Source organism: Homarus americanus, unplaced genomic scaffold (assembly GCF_018991925.1).
Source record: "Homarus americanus isolate GMGI-L3 unplaced genomic scaffold, GMGI_Hamer_2.0 scaffold48354, whole genome shotgun sequence".
In the NCBI taxonomy this organism is placed as follows: domain Eukaryota; kingdom Metazoa; phylum Arthropoda; class Malacostraca; order Decapoda; family Nephropidae; genus Homarus; species Homarus americanus.
This window is the reverse complement of record NW_024723833.1, coordinates 3,060,895-3,076,006: the sequence shown is the minus strand read 5'-3', so window position 1 is coordinate 3,076,006 and position 15,112 is coordinate 3,060,895. Positions and strand designations below refer to the sequence as shown.

At 38.8% G+C, this 15,112-nt stretch overlaps 1 protein-coding gene across 1 annotated transcript in view; it reads right to left on the bottom strand.

The window, feature by feature from the left end:
• LOC121863747 overlaps positions 1-12,052 on the bottom strand; it is a 79,977-nt gene extending 67,925 nt beyond the window's left edge. The window contains exons 1-6 of the mRNA XM_042362514.1: positions 11,974-12,052; positions 5,587-5,760; positions 4,057-4,186; positions 1,526-1,682; positions 1,048-1,156; positions 120-337 (exon numbers count right to left, since the gene is read on the bottom strand). Of these exons, the coding sequence (XP_042218448.1) occupies positions 120-337; positions 1,048-1,156; positions 1,526-1,682; positions 4,057-4,186; positions 5,587-5,736 (764 nt within the window). The 5' untranslated portion in view covers positions 5,737-5,760; positions 11,974-12,052. The remainder of the gene's footprint in view (positions 1-119; positions 338-1,047; positions 1,157-1,525; positions 1,683-4,056; positions 4,187-5,586; positions 5,761-11,973) is intronic.
• Positions 12,053-15,112: the final 3,060 nt, after the last annotated feature.

Genomic DNA, 15,112 nt, shown 5'->3' with positions numbered 1-15,112 from the left:
TGGCTTTGATGTAGGTTTTACAATCCATAAAAAATTCTGATATTTGTCATATCTGGGCTCAAAATCAATAAGATACAATTGCCCCAAAAACCTATTTGTTAAAAATAGTAATATCTTACACAACATCAGAATCGACTACAAAGTTGGCCTGGGCTCCCACGGCCAGAAACAGTTGCTTGTTGACCATGAACATGTTAAGTGCTCTCAGCTCCCCTTGGACAGTAATCTCCTGAGTGATGACCCAGCGGCCTGTCTTCATGTTAACACAGGCTATGGTCACTAGACTGCTGGATGCTGACCCAAGTGCCATCCACATTAACCCCATGTTGAAACCACCCTGAAAATATACAGTACAGTATTGCTATTAAGCTTAAGAAACTTGAATACACAAGCAGTCCCCGGATTACATAAGAGATCAGTTCCTATGGACGTTCTGAAGTCAAACATATCCTGGATGCATACCATACTTACAGAATAATGTTTAAAATCCCACTATATCATAGCCTAAGTACTCGTACATCTAAAATCATTTATTTACAAGAAAAATTAAAATGACAGTTAATGAAAGTAAAAAAGTAAGTCCTCGGGTAAACGTAGTAAGAAGTAAGCAGCTATCAAATGGAGGTACTACCACCTGGGAAGATATTGAAAGCATCAGGTGTTGTCCGATGCACCCGGGTTGGCTAATCCCCATTAAAAAAATAAGTTTATGGGACCTTTTTCGTATTGGTGGATGTTCTTAAGTTAGACGTAAGTAACCCAGGAACTTCCTGTACTCTTCTACTCCAATGGGGAGTATCAAAGGGCAGATAAACAATGATGAAAATATAGCAGTGATAGGAAAATTAAAAACATGAAAGGGCTAAAAGTTGAAGAATCCACACAATTTTTATAATGGAGTTGCATGCAGTGTAAATAAGCGAGTGATTAGCCTCGACTTACAATAGACATCCATCACTTCCCTGTACTTTACATGCCAAGTCACTACAGTACTGCACTGTACTCTTGAAAATTCAAACATTTTACTACAAGTTTCAACAGACCCACCGTAATCCTGTCTATCTTGTCAATGGCGATACTCTCCAACCGAAACTTTGCCAAAAGCTTTATTCTGTAATCTAGTCTGGACATTTCTATAACAGACTGCCATCCACTCCTGGTGGAAGTGAAAATAATCATTTTCAGTAAGGCATTGGAGAAGTGTTGGTGTTAATTCATGTTTTGCAGTGTCAACCATTTTTTAAGGAAAAAATACAAGCGTGTTTTACATTAACACACAAGACAGACACAGTTATAGAAGTCAACAGTCTGTTATCAGTGATGGTGTACAGCCTAAGAAAGAACATGAACACCTCTAGGGAACTATTTTCTTGGTTATGCGATAGTTTGGTTCGAATGAGAAAAACTAGACGTTGCATTCTGGACTATCACATTAATGTTTTTGTTTTTAGAAGATTAACACTAAACACAAGCAGACTTTCATACATCTGTGATAGGACAATACAGTAATACATTGTGTACATACCTTGGATAACCCAAAATCCAGTATACTTTTTCTGGTGTTGCGAGTAGCTGACGTCCACTCACTCTCTCCAGGGAGGCGGCATTAAATTCAGTTGGGTTGAAAAAATTGAAGTTATATATCTGGGTCCCAGTAACTGTCACGGATGTCACATCAAGAGCTAAAATGCATAATGTAACTTGCAATTAAACAATTGCCACAACTTAGTCGAAGTAATTTCATAACATGACTGCAATGTTGAAAATGACAAAACTAGGGTGATACTCCAAATAAATATGCATTAGGCAACATTTTATTGGAATACAGCCTCTCCTGCACGTCTATCAAAAGGGCAAGACTCCCAACAATCTCCCAGCAGTATAATGCTTGTCGAATTAAAAACTTCCACCATTACTCATCGAGACATACAGGTATTATGGATTTGAGACCAAGCATAAGCCAAAACAAAGAACCTCCTGGAAATCAGCACCTGACAGCTTTGTCAACTATCCTTTGTTAAATAAAATTACTCTATCCTTAAATATCTTTTGATTAAGTATTAATACTGGTATTTTTGGAACACTATTCTTATTGTACCACCAAAACCATTATATCATTGTCAGATAGAAATTACCATCGCAATAATTATTTGCCTTCAAGACATGATCCTTACTATACGTCCTTGTTTCGCTTTAATAAACAATGTTGTATTGCTTCCCTCACTTGTATTGTATATCAACACTAAAATGTGTATATACACTGTAATCGTATGTCGACACTAAAATATGTATATACTGTACTTATAATATTTGTTAAAAACAAATATCAAATAGTTGTGGTAACATTCTCGTAGGTTCTTGCTAACACCACATTCCGTGTACTATTCCAGATACTAAAGGTTATACAGGACTGAGAAATATACAGTATATATCAGGTGCCACCATGAGTTCAGGTTCTCAATTGGCTCAGCCATGTTTATTACCAATACCAACTATATTAATGGCAAAATAAACTTTCAATATACCCCCCATAATTATTTTCACCAGTGATCAGCTCATTAGCTGCTTGGGCAGTCTGTCACATTGTTGACATATACTGGCTCAAGAATGTATCTACCTACACCAGTGTTGATCAAGTCTCGAATAGGGGCGCCAGTGGGTAAAACGGTACCGCTCTTGCCTCGCAAGCAAGATGTCACGGGTTCGATTCCCGGGCCGGTGGAAAGTTGTTCGGACACACTTCCCAGCCTCCCTTGGTCCCTGTTCACCTAGCAGCAAAGTAGGCACCTGCTGTAAATCGAAATTTGCACATTCATATTCAGGGACAAGTTGTTAGAGCTTCCAATAACTTGCTAGACAAACCAATGACTCGCCAGGCTTCTACGCCCTTAACTCGTGAGACAAAGGCAAGCATGAACTTGGCATGCTTCCCTGTTGGGCACTGTAAACGCTTCGGCACACCACCTTACACAAGGATGTAGGGGGTGAAAAAAAGAGTAACAAGCTCACACTGCTGTCACAATGCTGGCAGATTGTTCCTAAAGTTGAGAACACATCTCCAAAAAGTTTGCCCTGACATTTTCCAAACTTTTTGGTATTCCTTTACCAGGTTGCTTCATAGAGGTTTCATCATGGTATCTTCTAATGCTTTAGTACTTTACAAACTATGCTGGTCAACCTCACCAGTCTATTTACTTTTATCCTCTTCACCACAGATCAGCTTGTTAGCCACTTGGGTGATCGGTCACATCTGTCAAGTACTGGTCATGCACTTACTCCTGAATGTATCAACCTGCCCCAGAACACAGGCAGATTGTTCCACAAGTTCACAATTCTCACTCAGAAAAAGTTACCCCTCAGTTTTCTGGGCTTGCAGCTTCAACCTTGAGCTGTGACCCCTTGTGGGGCACATATCCACCAGCTCCAGGTAACGGCACTTTAATGAGTAGTGCCCTTTGAGATGTTAATACACCTCAATTAGGTCCCCCCCTCGCCTATCTGCAGTATAAGCTAGGCAATTTCAGGCACTAAACTCAGGGTAGCTAAGGAACAATAGAGCAGGCACCAGTCTGGTGGCCCGCCTTTGGACACATACTATCTAGCAACAAATGACGACATGCCGAGTTGTAACATTTCCTGTGTTGAATGTCCAAGTGAATGCTCCAACTCTAAGTACAGTACATTTCTCCGTCCTCTGTTGCTATATGTCAGTACAGTAAATATTTTTAACTCCATTCAGATTGGAAAATTTAATTTATTGGTCTTCATACAACTGAAAACTGTCCATTCGGATCCCCAAAAATGCTACATTTCACAAGTTGACAATATGTCCTCAATCTCAGCCTTTCATATTGTACATTTTATTTAACTTCACACCCACATCAAATACATTAAATTAAATTAAATAAAGGTACAGTACTTCACTCGCCACAGACCGTCCCACCCTCAGTCACATCCTCCATTCACTCCAATTATTTCATTAAACTTAACAGGTTTCTCAAGCCTTATCCAAGCTAAGTATATAACCAAGATATAAGGAATTCTGTGAAGCCATACCTCTCTTGTATCTGTGGGTGTGGGCTGTGAAAGCTTTCTCAAGGTACAGGTCTGCCAAGTCCATGAGGGAAGTCATGAAGGCATCAACATCTGCCAGCGTCTCGAAGGGTTGATCCGGCACAGAGTCCATCTACCGAACAGTACATTAAAATTATAGTAGTGTTCAACCTCTTGTCACGTCTCGCCACCACATTTTGGCGAGAAAAACACTGCCGACACATGGGCGTCAGTCATCCTGGCATCCTCCTCCGAGTCATCTATCGGCCAATTGATACATACGAGGAGTGATCTAATAATTACGCGTACTTTTCTGATGCTGTACTTAAATTCACTGGGAACACCAAATTGTTCACAATAGGAATATCTAGTTAACTTTCATAAAGTATCCCTTGTTGGTACACTGAGCAAACTAAATTGTTGACTAGATTTCCCTCGTACTGTATGTAACATTTTGATATGTTATTCCAAAATACAAACTGTTAGCATACGTGTTATAGAAATCAAAGTTTTAAATGCTTTCCAGATAGGGGTAGGTAATGTTAAGTATAAGTTAGAATCCCAAAATGCTTAAGATTCTGATGAGGCATACAAATCATGTAGGCGACATGTGCCACCATCAACCTGATAGAACGGGCAACTATTTGATTATCTGAATTGTCAAGTGTCCAGTTTTAATACACTAAACAGCTCCTCCGACTTATGATGGGGATAGAGACCCAAATCCAGGTCGTAAGTCGAAATGGTCATGTCGGAAATACTTAAATATTATAGAAAATGTAAAATGGGTGTCATTCGTCTCCGCACCACAAAACTCACTTAAGCTTGCCAACCATTTTAAAGTGAATTGGAAACAAAAATTTTGTCTGTACAGACTTTGGGACTTTAAAATACGTAATTTGACCCAATTTTGATACAACTGAGGCAGGTCGTAAGTTGGGAGGAGCTGTAGTCTATACTATAACAGACGAACAATTAAAGTCAACTAATGTCCAGTATACATCTGTGACGTTGGCAATTTTAACACCAAAGATAAATTCAGCAGTCCTGCTAACTCATTCATCACCTGCAATGAAGGAAACCGTCAAGTTGCTTAGTACAGTACTAATAAACTGTACTAGAAATGGTCAGTGTTGATATTCTATGTGGTGCTGGATAACTTGCTAGGAGTAAAGAAACTTGTCCTGCTCATTAAGATGATATTTATCTACCTCAATACTGTACTGTATACAGGTATAGGAAGCCTAACGAAGACATTAACTAAATTCTTTTGAGTTGCCCCTTACCCTTGGCAAATCTCAAGTTTCCCAATGGGAAGTTTAATTTTCGCTGTTTACAGGGAATGGAGACTCCCAAAATTGAGCCTGTGAGTGGTACCCCATAGAATAAAAATGGCAGGTAAATCTATAGGAAAGAAAATTACACTTTCAACATCTGCTACAAAATATAAAATTTAATGCACTAGCTGGTTTGTATATACAGTAGCACTGTACTCAACGAGAGGTTCTACAAGAAACAGTTCAGGCCACATACCAAGTCTTCAATAGAAGGTAGACCTGGAAGGGCCATGTGAGGAGTGTCAAAATCCACTGCAGTGATGGTTGCGCTGGCAGTGATGATAGTTGCCCACATGAACATCCCCAGCAGGGTTGTCGAGCATACCCTGCCTCGTCTCCTGTACATCTTCTCTGTTGCTGCTCTCCTTGCCTGTGCAGGTATCAATATATTTCTGACAATACAAGTATTAAACAAGGTGAACCTAAATCTGAAGGATTGGGAAGTGATAGCTACCATGAGGGTCATTGACCACTTCCCATCCAGTCTCATGGCATTTGACAAGCCAGTAGGTCAATTGTCATGAAAGAACCAGTCTGTGGAAATGGGAGGAGTCCCCACCAGTATTGAAAACTCCCAGGTCTTCATCCTCCACCTTGGTAAGAAAGTTGCCCTATGGGTTGCAAGAGTTGTCTACCAACAGAGGATGTCGACTAAAGGCATTTTTTATAAAGCATTCCAGATGCAAGGAAGAGCAAATGCGTTACCTGCACAGGACACTTTCAGAGGGAAAAGGAAACGCCTTGATCAGGCTTTTGCAGCAACCCCCAAATAGTGAACAACCAATCGGTGATTTCTTCCTGTGAAAACACGCGGATAAGCCGCTTGGAGAATATTTTTATTAATACTGATGAGTTGGGGGTGTGCAAGGCAATAAAAACCGATAATAAAAATTATATAAACGGTAGTATAGTGGATAGGACCAAAAACAAAGCCCAATGCATGAAAGAATTGAAGATTGCACCTAGTTGATACCTGTTCAAGCTCTGCTGTTGGTGACTTTGGTTTAACAAATTTGATAATTACAGGTTGACAACCCTTTATCCGAAATTCCGAAAACCGAAAAAAAATTGTGGATCAATATTTTTTTTAAACCGGGATTAGCCCATCCAAGCATAGATCACTAACCCACATCAGGGCCTGGGGGGCAAAAAAGTAATAGTAATACTGTATTAATTATTATAATAATACTAGTTATAATAATAATTATTCATAGTAAATAATTTTAATTAAAAAAATACACCAAAATAAAATAATAAAATATAAAATTTATAATAATAATAATGTATTAAAATAATAATAAAGAAAAACAAGAATGAAAAAAGTGAGAAACACAACCTAGACCTATGAATCATCATCATCATCATTATTATTATTATTATTATATTTTCGCCCCCCAGACCCCAATGGGGGTCAGTGACTTGTGCCCAGGTGGGCTAAAAAACTAACCATTCTGAAAACCGAAAAATTCCGAAAAGCCTCTGACCCCAAGGATTTCGGATAAGGAATTGTCAACCTGTACTCAAATATGATTATCACTGATATTACTCAAAAGCTACTTTAAATAAGGGTGAACAAGTGGATTAAAGTTCTCCATGTGCAAATACCAAGGCTTAAACGAACCTGAAATTCGTCGTATTACATGAACAAATGTGAACACAGCCACAAGAATTCTTGTGCTTTTGGAGTCCTTTACAACGAGCCCATGTTTTGGGGTTATTATTTATTGTTTACCGACTTTTTCCTTGGTCTTTCTTTCCATAATTTTCTATACATTTTCTTCACTATTTCTTTCTGTATTGTGTCCAAATAAAAGTTCTAATTTTATTGTTCTCTGAAGACTGTTGTACAACAGTTATTCCCAAGAAGCAGTACAACGTCTTATTATTTAACGACAGTCTGGGAAAGCCAAAGCGTTAGCTATTCCTTGCATCTTAAAATGCCTTAAGTCATCAGTGGACGAGCTCTCTGCACTCAAGACAAGGCGAGCAGCAACACTGATGGCTCACCTGGCACTTATCCTATCTAGTACAATTTGTGACAAAATATTACTATAACTGTAGCAGCTAATACTGAAGCTCATGGGCATGGCAAGAGGAGGGCAGTGGGTGGGAGCAAGGCAGGGCTAGAGTGGTACAGTAGGGGTATTACAGGCAGTTGCTGGGAACCTGCCAAGTTGCCTGGTCGAGCAAGACCAGCGAGGATTTGGGTATGCCATTCTGGAAGATGAATAACCATTTAACTTACTCATCTCAGTTTACAAAGTTTCCCAACAACATTATTCCTAAAATTATATGCACGTCAGTTCAGGTTTCGTGTCCTCCAATAATCTACTACTGAATACTGTATATATCCAGTATTCCTGCTCTGAAATTTATTTATCCAGGAAAACAAGCAAGTATTTCTACACTAGCCTGGACCATAAGCCACACCCCCTCTTCTATACAGTACTAATACCTGTAACAGATTGGTTCATAGAAAATTCAAACCGTGTGTTCACATTTGGTAAGCAGACCTGTTACCTAAAATAACGCAGAGGATTTCAAGGCATTAGCACTTCAGAGAAGATGTTAGAAAATTTTAAAGATTTATCATGGGGGTAGATATAGATGTGCCCTTGTACATGCGCAGTCCGGAGGCAGGTAAATAGCTCGGGGGAACCAATCCGCTATTTGTAGCTATAGACGAGGGGCGTGGCTTACGGGCCAGCTTAGTGTGGAAAGGGTATAGTTGCAGCAGATGCGAGGTGGTTAGCACCAGAAATAATTTATGGAATTTAACCAAATCTCTGCTTTATGATCTTAAGATCTTTGCAGGATATTGAACACGAAAATGTTAACTATAATACACAGAACCTATTAGAACCTGACCTAACCTTTCCTAACTTCCTAACCTGTGCCTTGTCATTTACATTTTCTTATCCAAACACCTAGAAAAAATGAATGAATTATATCCAATACAAACAAAATTCCGATGATAGTCCATTTCTCAAGTAAACAAAAACTGCACACTCTTGGATAGCAAACTTAGTTAACCAAAACATGGGCGCCACGGGAGATCTGACGGAGCTATAATTACGTTTATATACAGCATATTCATATTTTCTAGTTTTCTATGATACCGCTTGTCAATTTATATTACAATAAATAAATTTATATACTGTACTTTAGTTTTTATCAAGTTGAGACAAGAAGATTTTCATCCACTAACACTTCTGGAGCATTTTACCCGTAACATATCAACTAGTATCAGGAAACTACTATAAATGACAAATGTACCAGGGTATCCATGGGGGTGGAGTCCCCAGTTAGGTCAAGTAATTTTAGGTCATTAGAGAGGAAAACAAGTCTTAAAATTGTCAAAACCATAGGAAAAACACATTGCTCAACTCTAGAGCCGTGGTTGGTTGAAACTATAAATTGTCCGTAATTTCACTTCTAGGTGTTTTGTAGGCAGCAAACACAAGTAATAGTTTAATTTCGTTAATTCTTTCCACAGGTGTTCTTTGGATGACAAAGTAATAAAAATGATAAAACAATTCACAGAACCTAATAGAACCTGACCTAGCCAACAAAACCTTTTTCTTAGACAAGGTGCAGAGGCAGAAAACTATTTGATATCCAGTACCAATGGATGCAACTACCTTTAATTAACATGGTGCAATTTTAATTTTTTGTGGACGTGATGAGGAAGTCATTGAAATGCAATATGGTTTCTCCCTCATTCCTCCTCTAGGAATGAATAATAGGTATAGAAACAGTTCATTTATTAACCAATGCTCCTTACAAGGCATTTTAAATAAATCAAAACCTATGTGAATTTCAATTCCAGCAGAAATATTCAGGGAGGTACAGATACACTGTGGAGCTAGTATACTGTACATGCCAACATTGCATAATAAACGCAACTGACCACCCAAGCAGCTACCGAGCCAATCAGTGATGAGGTAAAAGCCATCATTCGTAAATTTAATAGGTTTAAGAACCTATTGAGCAGAAAGGAAAATATAGGGGATTTGTGCATGTATAGACACCCTACTCTGGACACTAATGGCTAAAAAGAAAAGCATTCAAGTAATCTCAGATATGACACTCCATCCTTTGTTGACAATTTAAGCAAGAACAAAATCTAAATTTACAGTATTTTCTCAATTTAGCAAACTAATTTGAGCCACACCCCCTTTCGATCAAATTGAAAATTCCTCTAAATTGCATTTTATATTTTTGTTCTACTTACCAAAGTAGTTCACTAAATCTAGCAAGATTCCATTAAATATAACACTAAATTGAGGATGGATCCAGAAATATCAAAAAGGGGTCCAAGAAGTTTGGGGCAAGGGAACATGGAGAACAGAGAGCCCACCCAGCTGGGGTTAACCCCCCCCCCCCCAGATATTTTTTGGAAATATGATCAATATCATTAGCATTTTGAGGCCATGTGCACATATTAGAAGATATTCTAAGGTCAATAGTGATTATTTTTTACTATAAAAAGTCCAAGTACAATACTGCATTAAGGAAAAAGTATTTGAATTCCCAATGAAAAGTAGGGGTCAGAACCCCCAGGAGCCCTGGAACCGCCTTTGCAAATACGCCACTGGGAGCATAGGGTTTGTTTACATCCTCTGTGTCCCACAAACACTGCATGTGTTGTTCACTGCTACCTCTCGGTCTACCTGTTAGTCAACTAACTACTGTGCTTAGACATGCCAAAATTCTCAAAAGCCTCAAAAAGAGGTGAGGGAGAAAGTCAAAAGTACTCGCTAACAATTTAAAAAATGTTTGGAAATAGAAAAAATTGAAAAACATCCAAGACCCTAGTTTACAGCAAGCCATGAATAGTGTTTCTAACGATTCTATGTAAGCATGCATGCATGCGTGCATGTCCAAAATTTTGCCGTAAGTGCGAATATATTAATTTATCTATTCAGCAGACTAGTTCACTAAATCATGTGAAAAATAAAAATAAATTTCTACCACTAAATCGAGAATTCGTCATATCAGATTCTGTTAAATCGAGAGTATACCAATTGTTTACAACTGGAAGAGAACATGCCGAAACGCCAGAATTAAATTTATGTACAAAACAGACTATTTTAGCGTCGCAGGGTAAGATAAGGGTTTTTATCCCACAATTTCCCTCCTCCATGCCCTGCTCACTACAGTGGATTTACAGTCAGAAAGTGAAAAATTTTAAAAGAAAAGTTTTTTTATTACCATCATCCAAAGAATGTGAAACAATTAAAGAAGTCCAACAAGTTAACCGTATGCTCCACAATTACCTTCGCATTCTAAGACAATAAGCGTATAGAATTTAAATCCTTCAGTCAACACCAAAACTCATTGACAGGATGGTTCTCAAAGCTTCATACAGATCAACTCATTGCACAAGTAAACTAAAGGTGGAACAAATTCAAAAACACAGTCCATCGAGACCACTTCAACCATTTCTTTCGAACGCCAAGACAGTGGACATTAATATATTGGAAAAATCTTGGGTAGCCAGATACCCTTCTTTCACAAGAATTATTTAGGTTTAGGGTATTTAGGACAAATAAGCAATGTTCTTTGTGTGGCTCTGGGCTATGTATACAATGCATGATAAAATTACTCCAGTATATTTGTTAGCCACCAATATCACAGCTCAATGCATATAGAAAACCCAAAGTCTAGTAATATTTTATGAATTAAACTAAAGGGAACCTACCCTAACCCTCTGTTCAGTTAATATGCAATATTTGCCAACACTTCTATATCAAGTCATACGGAGAAACAAAACTAATTTATTCTATGTAGTTAACTTCGGAAATGTAATTTTTTTTTTAATAATTTATTCAAGAAGACTACCAACAAAATTAGTTCAATGTGGGCAGGGTTTTGAAGCAGATGAAGAAATGGGGTAAAATACAAAAAATAAATAATTAGAAACCTTACCTAACCAACTCATTTGTAAAAAGGTCAAGAATCACTTTCTAGTTTGAGTCTCTCGTCTGAACACCGTTTGGGATTTTTATAGATTAGGACAGGTTGGGTAAGGTTTTTTTTTTCGTATTTTAACCCCATATTTTCCCTCTAACTCAAAGCCCTGCCCACTTTGAACAATTAATATGGTTGGAAACGGTATAGAAGAAATTTAGTTGATTTTTCCCGGTCTCCATACAAGACCCAAATAAAAGTAAGTGTTAACTACAACTAAATATTAACCCAGGTTTTAATTTTTTTTCTAAAAAAATACCCGGTAACTGACAAACTCAGACAAATAACCGGGAAAACTACAGGGCAAAAATACACTCAAAACAAATATTAAATATAGTTTTAAAATTAGTCTACGATATTAGCTGTACAGGACTATGGTCACCAAACCTGGGATATGAAAATTGTACTCTTTAAGGACTGATTATATTAGCCGTGTTATACACTCAGCCGAGATCCCCACCCGTCTTCACAAACTGTTCACGTTAAATGGAGGAGGAACTCTGCTACACAGGGAACTGTATTATTATCACTGTTCTCTCTTTAGTTTATCCCACAAATATGAGGATTTCCTTATACTTGAAACCTAACACCTCTCGCCTACACTGCTTACCTTGATAGAAGCTAAAATGCGGACCCCTCGAAGAATGACACACGAGATGTAGTGAAGGGGGTTCACACTGGCCGCCACGTATTTATCAGCTCGGTGGCGTTTTCTGTGTCCAGCAAACATCACCAGCCAATCAACGCTTGCCATTCTTTACGGCATTTAATAAACAGCTGTTGGACTAAAACGGTAGTTAGAGTAATGCACGACATTAACTATTTCTAGTGAGACTGCAAGTGATTTTAAAGATTTGCCTAAGAATAGACAAGATATGTAAAAAAAACAAAAAAACAAAGTTATATCCTCAATATTCGGAAACAGTACGAATACGATTTTTTTTAATATACAGCATACTGTATAAATAAACTGAAACGAAAGCGTTATATTTTCTTTCGATTTTTAACATAAGAGTGACTGACACATGCAACAATTTACAGCACAAAATAACCCAATATTTTGTATGGTGCTACCGCCTGGGATGAATAGGAAGCACCTGCACTTATTGCTAAATGAAAACAGCCTTCAAGATCTAGCAATAACCGCAGTAAAAACTTATCGACTGTCATTAAGTAACGATGTACTGTAGTTGAATGTATATTTTTCCATGCTACAAATGTGAAAAGGATCGTACAAAATACTTTTAATCAATTTATTATCTTATATCAAGATAATCAAAACAAGACTGAACTTCAGTAACAACTGTTGCAAGGAATCTTAAGTTACTCAGGAGATGCCGAGTTTGTTTTTGACATGTATGCAACATCTGCAAGTTCTGATGTAATCAACAAGAGACAACAACGATGATTTTTTTATTTCAAAATAATCAATGTGTTTCTTTGAGAATTTATTACAGGATAAGTAAAGTTGGGTGTCATTAACCTACTGACTATATGTTTACTTTTTACTTTTACTTTTTAAATTGTTTTTATTGAATAATCTGGTGTTATCGCACAATATTGTGGGGTATGAAATTGTTTGGTGTTCACTCAGGATGGAATGGAGAAAGGAAACTCACAATGTGCTCTCATGTATACATGTTGTATTGGATGTACAATGCAGCTTGGTGCTGGGAAGGCAGCATGGTTACAAGCGTGATGTAGAGAGAGCTGGTTGGTGAGGATGCTCAGAGGAGGACAGCTTGTGGGTCGCCATGCTCGCCGGCGGGAGAGAGGACTGCCAGGCAGGCGGAGGAGGAGCGAGGGCCGCCAGGCAGGTGGAGGAGGAGCGAGGGCCGCCAAGCAGCGGCGGAGGAGGTGTGTTGCTGGCTGCGGCTGTAGGTAGAAAGAGACAGGTCGATACGATACGAAGTCTTTAGTTAAGAGGTGAAAGAAGATTATTAGGAGTTGAAGGAAAAGTGGTGAAACTGAAATACAGTAGGAGTAGAAAGAATCTGGGCTCAACCAGATCGCTTCATCTTTCTTATTGGTGTTTTGTCTTTGTTCTGCTCCCTTGGGTCGTCAGACCTTTGTATTAATATTGGTTTATTTATATAATGCTGCTTATTATTATTATTTGTTATTGTTGGAGTTAGTGAGCCACGAGGTCAGGTCTTAAATAGCGGGGGTAGGCGTGGCTTAGTAGTTGACCCCGCTCCGTGATGTATGGCGGCGCTGGTTGACCTAGACCACGAGGCATACACTGGGGAATTGGTGGGGTCGGCTACTCAGCGACAAACAGCGTTTGTAGGGGAGTAATCCACTACAATATCATCTAAGACACAATGGGATTGATTGATTGATTATGGTAATTACATCCTTGGCGATACTGTAGTGGAGGCCTCCCCTATGCGGTTCAGTTCTGGTGCCCCTATTATAGAATGGATATCAATTCACTAGAGTCGGTGCAGCGAAGAATGACAAAAATGATTCCGGGACTTAGAAACCTTCCATATCAGGATAGGTTAAAGAAACTTAACTTACATTCCCTAGAAAGACGAAGAGTGCGGGGAGATATGACAGAAGTATTTAAGTGGGTGAAAGGAATCAATAAAGGGGATATAGATAAAGTTCTTATAATATCCGAGCAGGATAGGACTCGGAGCAACGGATTCAAGTTGGATAAGTTTAGGTTTAGGAGGGAGATAGGAAGAAACTGGTTCACAAATAGGGTGGTGGACGAGTGGAACAAGCTTAGCAACTTTGTAGTAAGTGCGGGAACTTTGGAAAGTTTCAAAAGGAGGCTGGATAGATTCATGGATGATAGAGAGTGGTAGTAACTCTCGACAGGAGCTGCCATGCACAGGCCAACCGGCCTATTGCAGACTCCTTATTTTCTTATGTTCTTATGTAAACGCCGTGTGTCACTGACTGGCCGACCCCCCGCGAATCTGCCGGCGTATCCATCGTGGTCAAGGTCAGGTAACCAGCGACGCCGAACAAAGCGGGGGCCTTCCATCAAGCCACGCCTACCGCGGTTATATAAGACTTCACCTGACCTTTATCGCCCTCTTTCTACTTACCGCCACCAACAAGCAACATTCCTCACCAGCTCCATACACACCCCCCCTCAGAAAGCTCCTCGCCCTACAGGAACTCTGAGCAAGCTTCGCCCGACTTCGTATCTCTTTAACACTGTGCTGTGCAACAATATACATACGAGAAACATTGTGATTTTCTATTTCTACCTCAATCCTGAGTGTTGGATATATTTCATGTACGTACGTTGTGAGGCCAAATAAGAGACCCTGACAACCTGCCACGACAGTACGCTACAATACAACATCTTAGGTCATATGCAAGGTAAAAAACAAAACAAAATAAATAGCATAAAACTTTCGTTAAAACCATTTAAACGTTAATAGACAAAACTCAAAGCTTATGTAGAAGGCCGGCTTCCTCCACATGTCATGGTCACGTTTGTTCACTTGGTCCGTTCTACACATAATTATTCATATTATGCTACAGTGCCCACAAAACATGTGAAACGTTTTAGTTCCCCAGTAGAGACGTCCGTCCTCTATCCATTTCAGGATGTCGTAGTTCCTCCGTTTCGTTTTGGGTACTCGCTCAGTAACTCGGGTATTTTTTTTTAACTAACTCGGGATGTTCAGGGAATTTGAAATTGCGAGTGAATGAATTTATTTTACAGTCAATTCGGTACACTCACAGTAATATAAAAGAGTCTAGATGTATTGAGTATATGTTGG